Here is a 21,463-nt window from a genome sequence, read left to right on the forward strand (position 1 = left end):
GTCACTTATTTTCCAGAAACAGCACCGAAAATACTGTAATAATACGAAATATTCCGAGTGTATGCTTGGATGTTACCGCGGAGGCTGGCTGGTAAACAATGGGACGGAGCGGCACATGTGAGGCTGGCTGAGGGCACATTGGACGCGTCTCAGACGAAAATCGGTATGCGGGTTTTTAATCGGTATGCGGGGCAAAAATTTTGCGATAAAAGTAATCGTTATGCGGAAAAATCGCTATGCGATGCCATCGTTATGCGGGGGTCCACTGTAGTACAAAAATAATAAAAAAATACTGTATTTTATCCTAGTTTCATGTTGCTGAACTTGCAGGACAGGAGGCAGAGGAGAGAATTAATGTTTATGTAAATATTTGTTGTATAAATTGTTTGTTACAACATTCCTCACTGTATGTGGTGTAATCTTTATTTATATTCATCAGCTGCAGAATCAGTAAATAAGAGAAGCATATTTAGAAACTGAAAAATTTCAGTTGTAGCAACAAGAAAAATTTGGATATTCATAATTCATGATGCCCATGGAACATAAACCTGCAAATTAACCCTTAAACTGTTCAAATGTAGATCTACGCTCATTTGCATAGCACTCCAAACATAGATCTACCTTTTTTTACACAAGAAACCATGTAAAATCGAACATAGATCCACGTTCGGAGCACCACGCAAGCGAGTGTAGATCTACATTTGAACAGTTTAAGGGTTAACCTTTCTTTATTTATAAAAATAATTGTCTGTATTAAGTACAATTAAAGATGTTTATCCCAACACAGGGAGCATTACATCCAGTACCCATTGATTACCAAACACAAGCAACTTGCTGCCCGGTCCCACTGCTGGGCCACTGACCAGAGGCAACATCTTGGCCAGTCCCACTGCTGGACCACTGAGTACAGGCAACTTCTTGGCCAGTCCCACTGCTGGAATCACTGACCACAGGCAACATCTTGGCCAGTCCCACTGCTGGACCACTGACCACAGGCAACATCTTGGCCAGTCCCACTGCTGGACCACTGACCACATCGCACTCAGTTCCACCGACAGCAAAGTTTCACTCACGGACCATTGAGGATGGTAAGCTAATTTTTATATTTGGATATTTTCACTCATTTATGTCTGAAAAGGTAGAGCTCCAGCTTTTGATACCTACCTTTGCTCATCATTTATTTGTAAGGTAATCATTAGATATAAATATTTCTTATAATAATGATATTTTAATTTGACAAGATACAGTGGATCCCTGACCAACGAAGGCATTGTCTAACGGAAAAATCGCCTTACAAAGCATATTGGCGTAAAAATTTTGGCCTGACCAACGATGAAAAACTCGACTAACAGCATTTGTCCCAAATGTGTCTGTCTGTCTGTCCAGCTGAGCGCGCCTCAGCTGCCCTGCCTTCAGCTACTGTGCCATTGTTTACAAGCCAGGGCAGACTGTTTCACGCATACATGCGACATATTTTGTATTATTCCATTGTTTTTAGTGCTTGTAACTGCTAAATAAACCACCATGAGCCCAAAGAAAGCTTCTAGTGCCAACCCTGTGATAAAAAGGGTGAGAAATACTATTGTACCACGGTCATCTGTTGCTGCACCATCGTCAGCTGCTGCTCCTGCACCACTGTCAGCTGTTGCTGCACCACTGTCAGCTGCTGCTGCACCACCATCAGCTGCTGCTGTACCACCATCAGCTGCTGCTATTCCATGGTCAGCTTCTGCTGCTGCTGCTGCTGCTGCCACACCGTCAGTTGTACTACTTGAAGATGTGGAGAGAGTGCTGTTGATGTCGTTTAACAAGAAACAGTCACTGAGAAACAATTAACCCTAGAGGGTTAGCCACCCAGGATAACCCAAGAAAGTCAGTGCATCATCGAGGACTGTCTAACTTATTTCCATTGGGGTCCTTAATCTTGTCCCCCAGGATGCAACCCACACCAATCAACTCACACCCAAGTGAACAGGAAAAATGTCTCGAACTATTGCTCATATTGTTGAATTTAAGGCCAGCAAAGGTTGGTTTGAGAGATTTAAGAATCATACTGGCATACACAGTGTGATAAGGCATGGTAAAGCTGAAAAATTCCAACCCCAAAAAGTGTTCAGTTGTGACAAAACAGGCCTGTTCTGGAAGAAAATGCCAAACAGGACCTACATTACTCAAGAGGAAAAAGCACTCCTAGGACACAAGCCTATGAAAGACAGGCTAACTTTCATGTTTTGTTGTAATGTTAGTAGGGATTGCAAAGTGAAGACTTTACTCATGTATCACTCTGAAAATCCCAGAATGTTCAAGAAAAACAGTGTCTCATCACTCATCAATACTCTTCAATAAAGGTAAGTGTCATTTTAGCATTTATTTATGTAGTTATTGTGCATGTCTCATTGTTTTCTTTGTAGGGAAATGTATATTTCATGAAAAAAAAAAAAAATTTTTTAATACTTTTGGTTGTCTGGAATGGATTAATTTGATTTCCATCATTTCTTATGGAGAAAATTAATTTGACTAACGATAAATTCGCCTAAAGATAAGCTCTCTGGAATGGATTAATATCGTTGGTCGAGGGTCCATTGTACGTGTTTGTACAAAGGAAAATAATAGTTGGGTGAACATGCCAAAAGCCCTTTTGTATGCAGAGCATTTCAGGCAAACTTAAAATTAGCTTAAGATTAATAAGACAATAACAGTTCATATAGTCATTAGATGAGTTACAATGAATGCAAAAGAATTGAGTATCCTGTTGGGTAATGCTATGTGGCTTTAATAATTCTAGTAGAGAAGACATACAATTTTAATTACAGTGGACCCTCGGTTAACGGCCGTTCCTGTTATCGGCCAACTTGGTGATTGGCCGGCTTTTTGGCTCCCAGTGATCGGCCATTATTTCGGTGATTGACCGTTTGGGATGCATCCATTCACCAGCTGGGGCAACTTGTGCATCAGTTTGGCTGTCTCTCAGTGCATGAGGAAGCTTCTGTTCATACATCCAAACATTTCACTTGTTTTCCATTGTTTTTGTGGGTAACCATGGCTCCAAAGAAAGTTCCTGTGGTAAAAAAAGTGAGAAACACCATCGAATTTAACCATGAAGTGACTGAAAAATATGAGAGTGGTATGTGGGTGCTGGAACTTGCCAGGATGTATAGGAAAAACAAATCAACAATTACATCTATCCTGGCAAAGAAAGAACAAATCTAGGACACTAATGTTGCAAAAGGAGTAACTTTTCTAATGAAACAATTGTTACCAATAATGGAACAGATGGAAAAGTTGTTGTTATTGTGAATTAAGGAAAAACAATTAGTGGGAGACAGTGTTATGGAATCTATTATTTGTGAGAGGGCAAGGCTGTTACATGAGGAACTACTACGGAAAACTCCTGGAACAAGTGCTGCAGGTAGTGAAGTTTTTAGGGCCAGCAAAGGCTGGTTTGAGAGATTTAAGAAGTGTAGTGGCATGCAGTGTTGTAAGGCATAGAGAGGCTACAAGTTCTGATAAATGTGCAGCTGAAAAAAATGTACAGGAATTCAAGGACTTTGTAAGGGTTGAAGGATTCAAACCCCAACAAGTGTTCAATTGTGAGAAAACAGGCCTGTTTTGGAAGGAAATGCCAGACAGGGCCTACATCATACAGGAGGAAGAGGCACTGCCAGGACACAAGCCTGTAAAAAACAGGCTTACTCTTTTGTTGTGTGGTGATGCTAGTGGGGATTTCAAAGTGAAGCCTTTACTGGTGTATCACTCAGAAAATCCCAGTGTTCAAGAAAAGCAATGTCTTCAAGAATAGATTGTGTGTGATGTAGAAAGCTAAACATAAGGCATGGGTCACAAGGTAAATTTTGAAAGAGTAGGTTAACCCTATGAGGGTCGACAGGGCCCTCTCCGAGTCTCGTTCTCAGGGTCGGCCAAATTTAAAAAAAAAAAAAAAATTCTTATGAAAAGGTAGAGAATCTTTTCCCAATCATAATGACACCAAAAGTATGAAATTTGATGGAAAACTTACGGAATTATGATCTTGTGAAGTTAGCGGTCTCTGCGAAGTTACGCACCGGCGATTTTGCCCACTTTGAGCCCCATTTTCGGCCAATTCCACTGTACTAGTAGATAAAAAACATGAATATTTCACTAGAACTCCATTTTTTCTATCGAATGAGTGCAAGAAACCACCCATTTACCGATTTCAATTATCCAGTACTGTGGTGAGAATTTAACAATTTTGCCAATTTCACTCAAATTTCAAAAGATGCCAATTTCCGAATAGGGTCCAGAATAAACAAGAAAGACATTCCTGGCACTAAAATGACATTTCCTCTGTTCATTAGTCACGTCTCAAGGCCCCTCTTACATTCTTCTGCTTTCCACTTTGAATTTTTATTCTCACAAAAAATAGAAGATTTACTGTTATGCAGACTGCTGCATTAGTGTAAAAAATGGTATAAATAACATTGGCGCACTTGCAAAAGAATATTAGACTCGCCAGTTGACGTGTATTGGACGCTTGGCATGATTTATTTACTTTTGAACTTTGGTAAAAATCGAACATTTCTGCTATGTGAGCTCAATTTCAAGGTACTTTTCATTGTAAAACCAGTCAAAATCATCTCAATTTCTGTAATATGTCTTCCATTCTATAAAATGAGACCAAGAAAACTAGAATACAGCAATAAATACCATACGAAAATACAGTGAAAAGTCGCTGTTTTATTCCAAAAAGATGGTCAGTTTTTTTTCTCATTATGCACTGTGTGCTGCAGGATTTTTTTATACTGTGCACACTGACCACATAGACCCATTCTTTCATATGTAGGCCTATCAGCTTTCTCCCACTAGATTTGAGGGCGCTAGAATTTAGGCGTACTAGTACGTCTAAAACCCTGGGCCGTAAGTCATATTAGTATGGCCGAAACCCTCAAAGGGTTAATGATGTGTTTGGCCCAAGTGTGAAAAAATATCTCCTGGGAAAGAAATTGCTACTCAAGTGCCTCCTGGTACTGGACACTGCCCCTGCACATCCTCCAGACTTGGTAGACCAAGTGTTTAGGGATTTCAGGTTTATAAAAGTGAAGTTCTTGCCTCCTAACACTACTCCTCTCCTCCAGCCCATGGACCAGCGGGTCATTTCTAACTTCAAAAATTCTATATAAAAGCAATGTTTCAAAAGTGTTTTGAAGTGATCTCAGACACTCAGTTGACTCTAAGAGGGTTCTTGAGGAATCACTTCAGTATCCTCAGTTGCATAAGCTTTATAGGTAAGGCTTGGGAGGGAGTGACTTCCAAGACTTGGAACTCTGCTTGGAGAAAACTGTGGCCAGGTTGTGTCCTAGAGAGGGATTTTGAAGGGTTTGAGGCTGATCCTGACCCTGCCGACCCTGTGGACTCTATTGTAGCACTGGGGAAGTCCCTGGGGTTGGAGGTGAGTGGCAAGGATGTGGAAGAGTTGGTGGAGGACCACAGAGAAGAGCTAACCACTGAAGAGTTGAAAGAGCTTCAACTCAAACAGCAACAGACTGCAGCTGAGGAACTTGCTTCAGAGGAGGAGGAAGAGGGAGTGAAGGAGGTGCCTTCTTCAGAGATTAAAGGGATGTGTGCAGTGTGGACTAGGGTGCAAGCTTTAGTAGAGAAATACCACCCTGATCAAGCTGAAACAAGTCATATCTGCAAATTGTTCAGCGACAAAACCCTGTACCACTTCAGGGAAATCTTAAAGAGTTGCCAGAAACAGACCTCTATGGACAGATTTGTTGTGACAGAGGTCCAGTGATTCTCAAGCTGGTCTTAGTGGCATTAAAAGACAAAGAAGGGATGTAACCCCCAGAGATGGCTTTGCTACCTTAAGTCTTTATGGAGGGGAATTCCCATTACAAACACGAACTCCTCCCTCTTTCCTCCTCCTTATCTTCCAGAAGCCAGCATTAGTCTTCAATAAAGGTATGTAATACTTATATAATTGTTAAAAAAATATTTTTTTTGACTATTCTTGTCTGGAACTGATTAATTGTATTTCCATTTATTCTTATGGGAAATATTATTTTGGTTTTTGGCTATTTCAATCTTAGGCCACCCTTCTGGAATGAATTACGTTTGATAACTGAGGGTCCACTGTATTAACCTCAGGCAGACACAGTAGAGTGATTAACATCTGAGATGAATACAGATATTGAGAGTAAGTATATATCAATGAGAAAGTTTTACCTATGTTCATTGTATTGATCAAATGCATGTACGTATATAGTTTTTACATATGTATTTATGATGGGCTGGGATAGGCTAAGCAGATAAAGTGTTTTTAACTGTAGTTATAAAAATGCTAGCTGAGCCAGTGATTCTGGGGATTTCTGGCAGGGAGTTCTAGATTTTGGGCCCTTTAATGTACAGAGTTTTTTTGAAAAGATTCAGCCTGACACACAGAGTGTCATAGAGGCTTTTGTGCCTAGTGTTGTGTCAGAGCCCTATTGCAACTGTCAAGAAAGCATTTCAGGTTGGGATTTATATTAGAATTGATTGTTCTGTAAATGTGGGTTGCACAATAGATCGAGTGAATATTTTGTATATTGAGTAAGTATAGGTCTTTGAAGAGTGGGAGGTTGTGTTGTCTAGCAGTGGATTGTGTCATCGTTTGCACTGTGGCTTTATGTTGTGTTATTGATTTTAGGCGGTTTTTCATCGTGGAACCCCAGGCACAAATAGCATAGGTGAGGTATGGATAGATCAGTGATTAGTATATTATAAGTAGTGCTGTTTGTGGTACATAGTAATGTATCTTTGAGAGGATGCCAACTGTTTTAGAAACTTTGTTTTGTGTTGAATTTCAGGTTACTATCAAGGTGCAGACCCAGGAATTTTCCATCATTATGTTGAGCAATAAGGGTGTTGTTAAGCATAATGTTTAGTTGGACCTCACTTGCTCTACTCCCAAACATAATGTTAAAAGTTTTGCCTATATTAAGTGTGAGTTTACTGACGCTCAGCCTGTTTGCTATTTTTGCGAGTTCTTCATTAACAATAGTGTTGAGTGAGGCTAGATTTGGGTGGGAGATGACAAAAGTCATGTCGTCAGCAAAGAGAACAGACGTAAGCTGTTGTGATGTGTTTGTAATATTTATGTATAAAGGAAAAGGAGGGGACCAAGAATGCTACCTTGTGGTACACCAGTGTCCAGGGGTCTTGTTGAGGAGGTTGTATCATTGACAGAGACATATTGCTTTCTATTAGTTAGGACTTGATAAATGCATGACCTCTTATACCATAATGATCAAGCATGAGGAGTAGGATGCTCTGATCTACTGTATCAAAAACTTTCTTGAGGTCAATAAAGAGTCCAGTGCTGTGTAAAGTAGGTCTAGCATTTTTATTATTGTGTTATTTGTGCTTTTGTTTCTCCTGAAGCCAAACTGGCATGGGTTAAAGATGCTTTGTGATGTTATGAAAGAGCATAAATAAGCTTTAGTATATGAGTTTCTCAAATATTTTGGAAAGTAAAGGCAAGTTTGATATTGGTGTATAATTGTTTACATCTGCTGGGTCACCACCTTCGTGTACTGGTGTAATTCTTGCTTGCTTGAGTGATGCCAGGAAAGTGTTGGTTTCTAGTAATTTGTTAAAGAGTAATGCAATGGTGGGTGAAAGGATTCGAGCCGCTCATTTATACAGTAGTAGTGGTGCTTGGGTTACATTTTCTGATTTGTTTTTTAAAGAGTTAATAATTATGGTAACCTCAGTGGGCTGTGTTGGTGTAAGATAGAGGGATGTTGGGAAGTTTCCACCTAGATAATTATTAACTCAGACATTGTCAGTTGGAATTTTACGGGTGAGATTTGATCCTCTGATTGAACATAAGAACATTAGAACATAAGAAAGGAGGAACACTGCAGGAGGCCTGCTGGCCCATACTAGGCAGGTCCTTTACAATTCATCCCACTAACAAAACACCTGCCCAACCCAATCTTCAATGCCACCCAAGAAATAAGCTCTGATGTGAAAGTCCCACTCAAATCCAACCCCTCCCACTCATGTACTTATCCAACCTAAATTTGAAACTACCCAAAGTCCCAGCCTCAATAACCCAACTAGGTAGACTGTTCCACTCATCAACAACCCTATTTCCAAACCAATACTTTCCTATGTCCTTTCTAAATCTAAACTTATCTAATTTAAATCCATTACTGCGGGTTCTCTCTTGGAGAGACATCCTCAAGACCTTATTAATATCCCCTTTATTAATACCTATCTTCCACTTATACACTTCGATCAGGTCTCCCCTCATTCTTCGTCTAAGAAGTGAATGTAACTTAAGAGTCTTCAATCTTTCTTCATAAGGAAGATTTCTAATGCTATGTATTAATTTAGTCATCCTACGCTGAATGTTTTCTAACGAATTTATGTCCATTTTGTAATACGGAGACCAGAATTGAGCTGCATAATCTAGGTGAGGCCTTACTAATGATGTATAAAGCTGCAGTATGACCTCTGGACTTCTGTTGCTTACACTTCTTGATATAAATCCCAGTAATCTATTTGCCTTATTACGTACGCTTAGGCATTGCTGTCTTGGTTTAAGGTTGCTGCTCACCATAACCCCCAAGTCCTTTTTGCAATCTGTATGGGTAAGTTCTACATCATTTAACTTATAAGTACTAGGGTTATGGGCACTCACAAGCTTCAGAACCTTGCATTTATCTACATTGAACTGCATCTGCCACTTTTCTGACCAAGAATAGAGTTTGTTTAAATCCTCCTGAAGTTCCATAACATCTATGTTTGAATCAATTATCCTACCTATCTTTGTGTCATCGGCGAATTTGCTCATATCACTAGTAATTCCCTCATCAAGATCATTGATATATATTATAAACAACAACGGGCCCAAGACTGATCCCTGTGGAACACCACTTGTTACAGATCCCCACTTGGACTTAACCCCATTTATGGACACTCTCTGCTTCCTGTCAGTGAGCCATGACTCGATCCACGAGAGCACTTTTCCCCCAATGCCATGAGCTGCCACTTTCTTTAACAGTCTATGGTGCGGAACTCTATCAAAAGCCTTACTAAAATCTAAGTAAATAATATCAAATTCTTTATTGTGGTCAACAGCCTCAAAAGCTTTACTGAAGAACGTTAATAAATTAGTTAGACAAGACCGGCCTCTTGTGAATCCATGCTGAGTATCATTAATCAAGCTATGCTTATCGAGATGGCTTCTTATAATCTCAGCTATAATTGACTCTAGCAATTTGCCTACAATTGAGGTCAGGCTTGTTGGGCGGTAATTTGACGGTAACGACTTGTCCCCTGTTTTAAAAATAGGAGTTACATTAGCCATCTTCCACATATCAGACACTACACCTGTTTGAAGAGATAAATTAAAAATATTAGTTAATGGTTCACAGAGTTCCATTTTGCATTCCTTAAGAACCCCTGAAAAAACCTCATCAGGACCCGGCGACTTATTTTGCTTCAGTCCGTCTATCTGCTTCACAACCATTTCACTAGTGACTGTGATGTTACATAATTTATCTTCTTCTAGCCCACTGTAAAAATTAATTACTGGAATATTGTTAGTGTCTTCCTGTGTAAAAACTGAGAGAAAATAATTATTTAAAATCAAGCACATTTCATTCTCTTTGTCAGTAAGGTGCCCATAGTTATTTTTAAGGGGACCTATCTTATCTCTGACTTTTGTTCTATAGACCTGGAAAAAACTTTTTGGGTTAGTTTTAGAATCCCTAGCAACTTTAATTTCATAGTCCCTTTTAGCTTTTCTTATCCCCTTTTTAATGTCCCTCTTAATGTCAATATACTGATTCATAAGATGACCCTCACCTCTTTTGATACGCCTATAAATTCCTTTCTTATGCCCTAGTAGATATTTGAGCCTATTATTCATCCATTTTGGGTCATTTCTATTTGATCTAATTTCTTTATATGGGATAAACGCTCTTTGAGCAGCATGTATAGTGTTCAGAAAACTGTCATATTGATAGCTCTCTTCGTTACCCCAGTCAACAGATGATAAGTGTTCTCTAAGCCCATCGTAATCTGCTAAGCGAAAATCTGGGACTGTTACTGAGTTATCGCTACTATCGTACTTCCATTCAATGCTAAATGTAATTGATTTGTGGTCGCTAGCACCCAGTTCCTCTGAAATTTCTAAATTATTAACAAGAGATTCATTGTTTGCCATAACTAAGTCAAGCAGGTTATTTCCCCTTGTAGGTTCTGTCACAAACTGCTTCAAAAAACAATCCTGAACTACTTCTAAGAAGTCGTATGATTCTAAATTCCCAGTCAAGAAATTCCAATCAACATGACTAAAGTTAAAGTCTCCTAGAATTACTACATTATCGTGCCTTGTGGCCTTAACAATTTCCTCCCATAGTAGTTTCCCTTGGTCCCTATCTAAGTTTGGGGGATGGTATATCACTCTTAAAATCAGTTTTTCATGCCCCTCTGAAAATTCTATCCAAACAGACTCTGTATGTGTTACTTCAGACTTAATACCCGTTTTTATGCAACAGTTCAAGCGATCTCGGACATACAATGCCACCCCACCCCCCCTCCCAATACTTCTATCTTCTTGGAACAATTTAAAACCCTGAATATGACATTCCGCAGGCATGTCCCGACTTTTTGAATTAAACCACGTCTCAGTTAAGGCAAATACATCAATGTTACCTACACTAGCAACTAATCTCAACTCGTCCATCTTATTCCTAGCACTACGGCAATTAGCATAATAAACATTGAAAGACTCTCCTTTCTCTTTACCCTTCCTGCTCATTTCTATTTTTCTACTAAACCTATTACTGTCCTTATCACCCAAGGTCCCTGGCTTTTCAATATCTATCTCGTTCTTATTATTACTAGTTCCCCTAGAACTCGTAATATTACTACACTGGGACTTCACTGTTTTCCTGCCAAAACCCATACCACTAACTATTCCTAGTTTAAAGTCCTAACAGCTCCCTCCACTGCAGTTGCCAGTGCTCCCACCCCACACCTAAATAAGTGAACCCCATCCCTAGCATACATGTCATGTCCCAGTTGTCAATGAATGTTACCGCATTGAGAAGAAGCCATTTAACTTGTTAGTTGTATCAGTAGGCTGGAGTTTCAGTTTGTTTCATTTAGTACAATATTGTAAAGTAAAAGGACACAAGTGCAACTAATGTGACATTTTATACAATATTACTGTGTTCAGTTTGTGGTGTCCAGGGTCTGAGAGTGTTTTCGAGGTCTTTTTTATGTCTCCTCTCATTTCAGTAAATCTATTAGAATACTATAGTTGCTTGAACTTTCTGATTAATTTGGTGAGGACTGATGTATAGTGTTTGATAAATTGTTTAGTTATTAAGCCCCTTCTATATTGTTTCTCATATTGATGTTTCATATTGATGGATCTTAGGATGCTGTTAGTAAGCCATGGACAACTTAGTATTGTATTGGTGATCTGTTTAGTTTTTATGGGACAATGTTCGTTATATTATCATTGAATTTTGTTTAGAAATATCTCTACCCATTCATTGATGCCAACAACATCAAAAAATTCTGTAAGAGAGTCAACTGAGCTTAGTTCAGCAGTGAAGTTACTTATTGATGCTTCATCATGGAGTCGAAAGGAGAACTTATTATATTCCATTGATTGTTTACATATGTTTGTTAGGAGGAAAGTTGTGTAGTGGTCAGTAGTGTTGTCCATGATTATCCCCACTCTAAGGGGGGCTAGTATGTTTGTCCATATATGGTCAATTATGGTTGCACTCATCTCAGTCTTGTTGATTTTGTAATTGCTAGTATGAGTAGTGTATTGTTCATATTGTTAATGAAGTCAACCTTGAGCTAACAGCATTAACCTTGACCTAACATATGACCAACAACAGGTTGGTCATCTGTTAGGTCAAGGTTGATGCTGAAGTCTCCTGCTAGTAGTAGGTGGTGCTTATTTATTTGTGTATCTGTAATCAATGTTTTTAGTTTATCACTAAAGGCTGGGATAGTAATATGAGGCATCCTGTATATGGCCCAAATTGCTATAGGTTTTTAATTTTTTTTACAGAGAAGTTTGTGAATATATATTCACCATACTCATCATTGAAAGATATGGTGTTGCCACATGATAGTTCATTAGAATAACAGATGGCAATATCTCCCACAATTTGTTCTGGTCTGCAGTTATGGATTGCTGTGTATCCTGGTAGTGTGTAGATGTCTATTGTGTCTTGCTTAAGCCAGGTTTCAGTAAGAATAATACAGGAGAAGGTTGTCTTTAATGAATCTAAGAGTGCCAGGAGGTCATCATAGTGTTTACTTAGGGATCTAATATCGTAATTCAAAATTGTAATATATCTGGCATTGCTTAGGACAGTACTGGCTTCTGTTGCTGTGTAGTAAAGGCAATTGCTTTCAGTTGAATGGTGGCTGGGATTTAGATTATATAGGTTCAGTTCAGGGTTGATGTCAGCATTGAGCATTTGGGGTTAACTGATAAATATTTAAATGATAATGAATTGCAGAAAGGTAATAAAGGGTAATATTAATGCCTGTAAAAATGGGTTAATTGAACAATAATGGTGTAAGTGTATATTGTTTCAGTAGATTATAAAACCTAATAGACATATAGTGAAATAATAATAGTAAAATATAATGTGCTATTAAGACTAAGTATATCAATAGCACCTAACAGTTATTGCACTAATGCTATAATTAACTTTATACAGTAGACAGTAAGAAAAAAAATAGATTTTAAAACAGTAGTACCTAACTTTGTTTTGTATTGCACTAACTATATTATAGACTGCATACACTAGACAGCAAAAAATATAGTTCTATACTAATGGAGGATGGTAAAAGACAGTTAGAAATATAAAAAAAAAATAGAATTTTGTACAAATATAAAAAAAATTGAATTGTATACATTTTTAGGCAAACAAGATGGTGATCTTGATGTCTAACAAGAGTGTAAACTATAAGGTAGTGATCAGACAGCTTAGGTAATTTACTGCTGTCAGATTGACAATATGGTAATAAGGATTAGGTTTTATAGAAAATAATTGGATAAAAAAAATAGGGGTTTCATAACACTACTTGTGGAAAGTGGGAACAAACTGAATTTTATTCTGACTCAGTTAAACCAGCATCACTTAGAATATTTTTTATTTAATTTCTACTGAGTTCAGTAGAATTGAAATATCTCCTTCCTGTTGATTCCTTCTTTACTGCAAGTTTTTCCATCCCTTGCAAAGCAATGGTAGATTTTTCAGTCGTATCGTAGCTTTATTAATCTGTAGAGAAAATTTTGTCTTATTTTGGTCAGGCACTCATTGATATCAACATTTGTTCTCATATTAACAGATATCCTTAATAGTTCATTAATTTGTGAGCTGGAGTTGAACTTTAGTATCACTGATTTCTTCCCAGTTTGATAACCTATCACTTTACACTCCTTTATGTCATCAGTAGTACATTGAGATGATCTTGGGTAAGTTGTAGGGTGGTTTGTTTACATGTTTCATAAGTTATTGTTAGTGGTAGAAGGTTGCTATTTACTACAACTGAATCTGACAGTTGTTGTTGGTCGAAGTGGTCTTGGAAGTTGTTCATAACATTGCTAAGTTGTAAGTCCACTCTTGCTCTTTCATTTTTGATGTTGGTGTTCAGTTGGGAAACTTAATCTTTTAGGTTGTTGATGGTGTCCTCAGACTGGGTGTGGGTGTTGCTTATTTGTTCCAGTGCATTTAGTTTTTGTTCAAGATTTGTGATCTCGCCGATTTATTGTGTACTGGATGTTTGTAGTTCCTTAATTTCCCAGGTTAACATGTCATTGGAGGTTTTAAGTTCCTGCATTTCCTGAGTTAAAATGATGATTTTCTTTGATTCTGGATTCTAATGAGTTTATCTGTTTCTGGGCCAGTAATGTTTATATCAGATCCATGGAAGGAATTATCTTGGATGTTTGTGGAGGTGGCCATGTTTGTTGTTGTTTGGTGAGTGTTGTGGTGATGGGTAGTGAGGGTTGCATCCTTCTGGCTGGCAGTAGGAAGTGTTTTACTTGTAGTATTGTTTCTCTCACCTGTGGTGTTATGAGTCTTTGGTTGATACTGGATCTTCTATTGTTATCCTGGCCCCTGACCATTGACAGTGGTTTTTGATGAATTGTAGGTGATGGGTAATGGGTAGATGTTATGAAGTTACACTTCATCTGGCAGTGGGGTAGGTGGTGGTAACAAAAGTCATCTTAGTTGGTAATATTGCATATTTTGGGGTGATTTCTGCAGTTGATTTTTATAACTCTGGGTCTCTACACATGTCAGTGTTATGTGTGTCTTTACTAGGCCATCACAGTGTTGTTAGGAACCTCTGGTGGAAGTAAAATAGAGGAACAAGGATTTTGTTATTGCTGCTGCCACTGACCCAGCTCACTTAAACTTTTAATTTACATTTATCATTATTCATTTCTATCCCATATACTTTATTTTAAGACATAATAGCCATCTCTCATTGAGGTTGGGTGACCAAAAAAAAGAAACAATTTTACCATCACTCAATCCATCACTTGTTTTTCCAGGGTACTACAGTTCAAAGCTGTAGATATCCTCACCCCTCCTTCAGAATGCAGGCACTGTACTTCTCACCTCCAGGACTCTAGTCCTCCTAACTGGTTTCCTTGAATCTCTTTATAAATGTTACCTTGTTCACCCTACAACAGCATGTCAAGTCATAAAATCCACTTGCCTTCACTCACTCCTAACACACACACTTGATATCTAAGCCCCTCACACACAAAATTTCCTTTACCCTCTCCAACCATTCCTTGGATGATCCCTATAATTAAATAAGAAAAAGGCACAATACCGTGACTGGAACAACACTCATATAACTTGCACATAGGAGAGAGGAGCTTACAATGAAGTTTCAGTCCAACTAGGACCATTTACAAAGTCACACTAACAAAAAAGGAGGGAAGGAGGGAGCATACTAATAGGCCAGCAAACGGATGGGACAAGAGAGGAAAGGAAGAAGAGTGACAGAGGTAGTAGTAGTAGTAGTAGTGGAGTCAAAGACTAAGAGGAGCACTGCAAGGGAGCTAGGGGCCCACAAGGGAGCTAGGGGCCCACAAGGGAGCTAGGGGCCCACAAGGGAGCTAGGGGCCCACAAGGGAGCTAGGGGCCCTCAAGGGAGCTAGGGGCCCACAAGGGAGTTAGGGGCCAACAAGGGAGCTAGGGGCCCACAAAGGGTAGGAACAAGAACACAGAATGGGGAAAATAATAATGGACCAAACACCTAAGGCAGAAGAAAGAAAACCCAAAGAAGAAAAAGGAAAGGGGTAAAGGGAGAAGGGAGAAAAAATCAGTTTAAATCATAGGTGTTTTAAAGTTTGGAGCATTTTGCATTGTAATGGGAAAGGAAGGCATCTATAGAGACAAAGGCAGGACTTAGATTCATACAAGGAAGGTTATGTATAAGGGAGGATTCAACCAGATGGTGACTATGAAAGTTAGAAGAAGGGTAGACAGTTTTAGCAGAAGACCATTCAATAGGATAACTGTGATCTCTGATATGACAAAAAGGAGCATTGTTGGTGTCGGCAAGCCTAACACTACTTTTGCGCTCCCTGAGTCTGTCAGAAAAAGAACAGCCAGTTTCTCCAAAGAACTGAAGAGAACAAGAGGAACAAGAAATAGAGAAGACATCAGGAGCATCTGTAGAGGAAGAAGAGAAATGAACTAGATTGGTGCGAAGAGTGTTAGTTTGGCAAAAAGTAAGTTTGATGTCTAAGGAATGGGGAGAGTTGTTGAGATTAGAAATGCTGGAATTATAGGGAAGGGAGGACAGAAGATGTCACTGGAGTAGAGAGTTTGGGAAAGAAGAAAGTCCATTTAGCACACGAGAAGGCAGAGTCTATGAAATGGGAAGGGTAGCCAAGATGGGGAAATGAATTACGAAGGGACCTGAGGATCACAAATGCGGAGAGCACAGAGAATTTGGAAAATAAGAACACTTTTCTTGACAGAGGAAGCATGTTAAGAAAAGTAGTGAATGTATGTGCCACTGTGCATAGGCTTGCAATACACCGAAAGAGCAAAATCTGTATCTGAGCAGTGGGCACGAACATCAAGGAAAGGAAGCAAGGAATTAGATTCTCATTTAACTTTAAACTTAATGGTAGGGGCAAGATTATTAAGGACATCAAGAAATGGTTGGAATAGACTAGTCATGAGACCAAAGAGCAAAGATGTCATCTACATAGTGGAGCCAGAGTGAAGGGCACACATCAGTAGTAGGAAGAAGAACAGTCTCTAAGTATTCCTTGTAAAGATTAACAAGAACAGGAGATAGAGGAGAGCCCATAACATCATCGAAGGTTTGAGAATAATATTTGCCTTGGATGGAAAAGGAATTTGAGTCTACACAAAGGTGGATGAGATTAAGGAAGACATCAGTTGGTATAGGGAGATGAAGTAACCCTTTATTGGGTCTGAGAAAATTAACAATATCATCAAGAGGGACATTAATGAAGAGGAATTCAACATCAAGACTAAGCATCTTACAGGTGGGGAGAGAGTGAACATGTTCAATGAAGTCTTGAGAGTGATGAAGGTGGGCAGGAGATGAATTACCAAGAAAGGGAGTGAGGGTTTTGGCCAGCCATGAAGCAATAGAATAAGAGACAGAAACTCTAGAGGATATTATGGGACATAGAGAAACATCATGTTTGAGTTTTGGGAAGGTCATAGAAATAGGGTAGAGAGGGACAGATGACACGAAAATGTTGAAAAAGGTCAAAGTCAGGAGGACAGAGGTCAGAGAGAGTCCTTAGTTTCTTGCTGAAAGTTCTCATGATGTAGGAAGGAGAGTGCCATGAAAAGTGGACAAGTCAGGATGATTGTGAGAGTGAGACTGACAAAAGAATAAAAAAGCTAATCAGGTCAACACCAGCACGAGGGGCAGGTGAAGTGGCATAGACCAAAATCAAGCATTTCAAGCTGTCTTCTGTCACTCTTCCAACATGAGCTTGAACTGCTTGGTTTTGGTTCTTCCTTTGCCACTTCACCTGGCCCTCACACTGGTGTTGACCTGATTAGCTCTTTCAATTGTTTTGTCAGTCTAGCTCTTGTAATCTTTCTGACTTGTCCACTTTTCATGGTGCTCTCCTTCCTACATCATGAGAACCTTCAACAAGAGACTAAGAACTCTCTCCGACCTCTGACCTTGTTAAACATTTTTGTGTCATCTGTTGCTCTCAGCCCTATTTCTATGGTCTTCCCAAAACTCATAAACCTGATATTCAAAATTAAAATGGTCTCAATATCATTATGTAAAATGTGCCAAAATATAATACTGTCACTCGTTTTCAATTACTTGTTAATTCAATTACTGCTAAACCACAATTACAATGCCTGCAAAAAAAAAATCTTTACATGTCCTACTCAAAAAAAAAAAATCTATTCACAAAATTTTGGCACAAACATTTCACTTGCATTTCTGCCATGGGAGAAGTGTGATGTAGTGTACTGGGGCCCATCTTGCTCCATTGTTTCCCACCATGCCTTGCTTCAGTGCTCTGCCAGAGCTCGGTGAGGAAGGAATCCTGCTACGTTGTTCCTCAGTGCCCCTTTTTTCACTCGACCACAAACTTTGCCTTGCTATATCTCCACTCCAAGTGGTCAGAATGTGAATTATACTTTCAATTTCAGAGAAGGCCCATGCACTCACCCTATTAAAGCAATGCATGTCTGTGTTACATGTAGCCACAGACCTGGAGGTGTCGAGGATGGCAATTTACAACCTCAAGAAAGCAGCTGCCTCACTCCCATCTGGTTTTTTCCTGAGGTTTGTGGCTGTTACACTTCTCTTTGCACAGACAAGATCGTGAAGATGGAAGAGCTATCAGATCCTGCCATCTGCCAAAACAGCCACAAACCTCGAGAAAATGCCAGGTGGGAGAGAGGCAGCAGTTTTCTTGTGGTTGTAAATTACCATCCTTGTCACCTTCAGGTCTGTGACTATGCATATCACAGACATGTCTTGCTCTAATAGGGTGAGTGCATGGGCCTTCTCTGCAAATGAAAGTTTAGTTTGACTCATTCTGACCATTTGGAGCGGAGCTATATCTAGGCAAAGTTTGTGGTCGAGTGAAAAAAGGGCACCGAGAAACAACATAGCAGGCCTCCTCCTTCACCAAGCTCTGGCAGAGCACTGAAGTGTGGTATGGTGGGAAACAATGGAGCAAGACAGGCTCCAGTACACTATGTCATCATACTTTTCCTATGGCAGGAATGCAAGTGAAATGTATGCATCAAATTTTTGTTTACAGATTTTTTTTTGTGTGTTGGACATGTATAGATTTTTTTGTGAGTACTGTACCTTTGTTGAAATATAAAAAAACAATGTTCATTTTGATCCTAGTAGGAGTTATATGCCTAGTATTAAGTAGTCTGTTAAGCATTAAGTTTAGTCTGCTTGAAATGCCTCAGCATGGTAATGACTTTCTTTGTACTTAGTAAATCAGAATTGTAATTACACATTGTAAACTATGCAAAGAAATAAAATCCTTAATCCTCATGTCCCATCATATCCTCTAGAGGTTCTGTCTCTTTTTCTCTTGCTTCTTGGCTGGCCAAAAGCCTCACTCCCTGGGTAATTTTTCTCCTGCCCACCTCTATCACTCTTAAGACTTCATTGAATGTGTTTGCTCTCTCCCCACCTGTAAGATGCTTAGTCTTGATGCTGAGTCCCTCTTCACCAATGTCCCTCTTGATGATGTCCTTGATTTTCTCAGAGAGAAAACTAATCAAGAGTAACTTCATCTCCCTATACCTACTGATGTCTTTCTTGATCTCATCCACCTTTGTGTGGACTCAAATTCCTTTTCTTTCCAAGGCAAATATTATTCTCAAACCTTCAGTGTTGCTATTGGCTCTCCTCTATCCTCTGTTCTTGGTAATCTTCATGTGGAATACTTCAAAATTCTTCTTCTTCATGCTATTGATGTGTGCCCTTCACACTGGCTCCACTATGTAGATGACATCTTTTCTCTTTGGTCTCATGACTAGACTCTTCCAACCATTTCTTGATGCCCTTAATGATCTTGCCCCTCCCATTAATTTTAAAGGTGAATGGGAGTCTAATTCCTTGCTTTCTTTCCTTGATGTTAACGCTCACTGCTCAGATACAGGTTTTGCTTTTTCTGTGTACCACAAACCTATGCACAGTGGCATATGCATTCACTAATTTTCTTATGCTTTCTCTGTCAAGAAAAGTGTTATTATTTCCCTCTTTCTCCATGCTCTCCGCATTTGTGATCCTCAGTTCCATGAATTGGAACTCTCCACTCTTCTTAATTCATCTTCCGGTCTTGGCTACCCTTTCCCATTTCATAGACCCTGCCTCTCGCATGCTAAACAGACTCTCTTCTCTCCCAATCTCTCTTCTCCTAGTAACTCTCCTGTCCTCTGCCTTCCCTATATTGCCAGCTTTTCTAATCTCAAAAACTCTCTTCATTCCTTAGACATCAAACTTACTTTTCACCAGACTAACACTCTTCACACCAATCTAGTTCATACCTCTAGTTCTTCTATAGATGCTCATAGTATCTACTCTATTTCATGTTCCTCTTGTCCTCTTCAGTACTTCAGAGAAAGTGGCCGATCTCTTTGTGACAGACTCAGGGAGCACAAAAGTAGTGTTAGGCTTGCCGACACCAACAATGCTCTTTTCTGTCATGTCAGAGATCACAGTCATCTTATTGACTGGTCTTTTGCTAAAACGGTCTACCCTACTTCTAACTTTCACAGTCGCCGTCTCGTTTGAATCCTCCCAGGACTAAGATTCATGCAAGGAAACCTTGTATGAATCGTAGTCCTGGCTTTGTCTCTGTAGATGCCTTCCTTTCTCACTACATTGTAAAATGATCCAAACTTCAGAACCCCTGTGACTTAACCTGAATTTTTTTTCCCTTTTCCCTCTTCCCTTTTTCTCCTACTTTAGCATTTAAGTCCCATAGCACAATTACTCTCTTACTTGGTTCAAAAGTTCTGACACACTCGCTTAAAATTTCCCAAAATCTCTCTCTGCCTTCTACGCTCCTCTCTTCTCCATGTGCAAACTTTTCTCATCCAACCCTTATTTTAATCCACATAATCCTTGAATTTATACATTTATATTCCCTCTTCTCCTTCCATAACTGATCCTTCAACATTGTTATTACCTCTTCCTTAGCTCTAACTCTCTCAGATACTCATGACTTAATCCTATTTATTTCTCTCCACTGAAACTCAATTACCCCCTTCAGCCTTGTTTCACTTAGAGCTAGGACATCCAACATCTTTTCATTCATTACAACCATCATCTCTTTCTCATCATCTGCACTACATCCATGCACATTCAAGCATCCCAGTTTTATAGAGTTTTTCTTCTGTTTTTTAGTATTTTCTACAGGAGAAGGGGTTACTAACCCATTGCTCCTGACATTTTAGTCACCTCATGTGAGACGCATGGCTTAAAGAGGAAAGATTATTTTCCACTTCCCCATGGAGAATACAGGACATAAAAAGAACAAGAACTATTGAGAAAAAAAAAAAACAAACAAAGGTGTGTGTGTATGTATATACAGCAGGTTAGGTTCCAGACTACTGCTGTAACGCAGAAATCACCGTAAAGTGGAACACTTTTTTTTTCACTTATCTAGCATTTATATGCATTTATAACAGGCTTACACTAACATATACTAAGTTTCCAATAAAGAAGAACAAGAAGTATTAAGATAAAGAAGAAAAACTAAGGTGTGTGTATATACATATAGTAACGCCCCACTTATACAGCAGGTTAGGTTCCGGACTACTGCCATAAAGAAGAAATCACTGTAAAGTGGAACACCTTTTTTCACACTTATAAACGCATGTAAATGCTAGATAACAGGCGTACACTAATGTATATTAAGTTGGAAATAAAAGTAAAATACATACACAGTACACTTGTTGCTTACCTTAACCCTTTGAGGGTTTCAGCGGTACTAGTACGGCTTACGACCCAGGGTTTTTGACATACTAGTACGCCTAAATTCTAGCGCCCTCAAATCTAATGGGAGAAAGCTGGTAGGCCTATATATGAAAGAATGGGTCTATGTGGTCAGTGTGCACAGTATAAAAAAACTCTTGCAGCACACAGTGCAAAATGAGAAAAAAAAACTTTACCTGGAGTTTACCTGGAGAGAGTTCCGGGGGTCAACGCCCCTGCGGCCCGGTCTGTGACCAGGCCTCCTGGTGGATCAGAGCCTGATCAACCAGGCTGTTACTGCTGGCTGCATGCAAACCAACGTACGAGCCACAGCCCGGGTGGTCAGGAAACAACTTTAGGTGCTTGTCCAGTGCCAGCTTGAAGACTGCCAGGGGTCTGTTGGTAATCCCCCTCAGATGTAAAATAGAAAGAGACAGGCGCTCCCTTTACAGGCGAC

The 21,463-nt window shown here is 39.3% G+C and overlaps 1 protein-coding gene across 1 annotated transcript in view; it reads left to right on the plus strand.

Moving 5' to 3' along the window:
- Nucleotides 1-636: 636 nt before the first annotated feature.
- The window catches only part of LOC138851850 (E3 ubiquitin-protein ligase TRIM13-like), a 50,983-nt gene continuing 30,156 nt past the window's right edge, over nt 637-21,463 (plus strand). Inside the window, exon 1 of the mRNA XM_070081350.1 lies at nt 637-1,088. Coding sequence (XP_069937451.1) covers nt 1,086-1,088 — 3 coding nt within the window. The 5' untranslated portion in view covers nt 637-1,085. The remainder of the gene's footprint in view (nt 1,089-21,463) is intronic.

Source organism: Cherax quadricarinatus, unplaced genomic scaffold (assembly GCF_038502225.1).
Source record: "Cherax quadricarinatus isolate ZL_2023a unplaced genomic scaffold, ASM3850222v1 Contig2416, whole genome shotgun sequence".
Lineage (NCBI taxonomy): Eukaryota > Metazoa > Arthropoda > Malacostraca > Decapoda > Parastacidae > Cherax > Cherax quadricarinatus.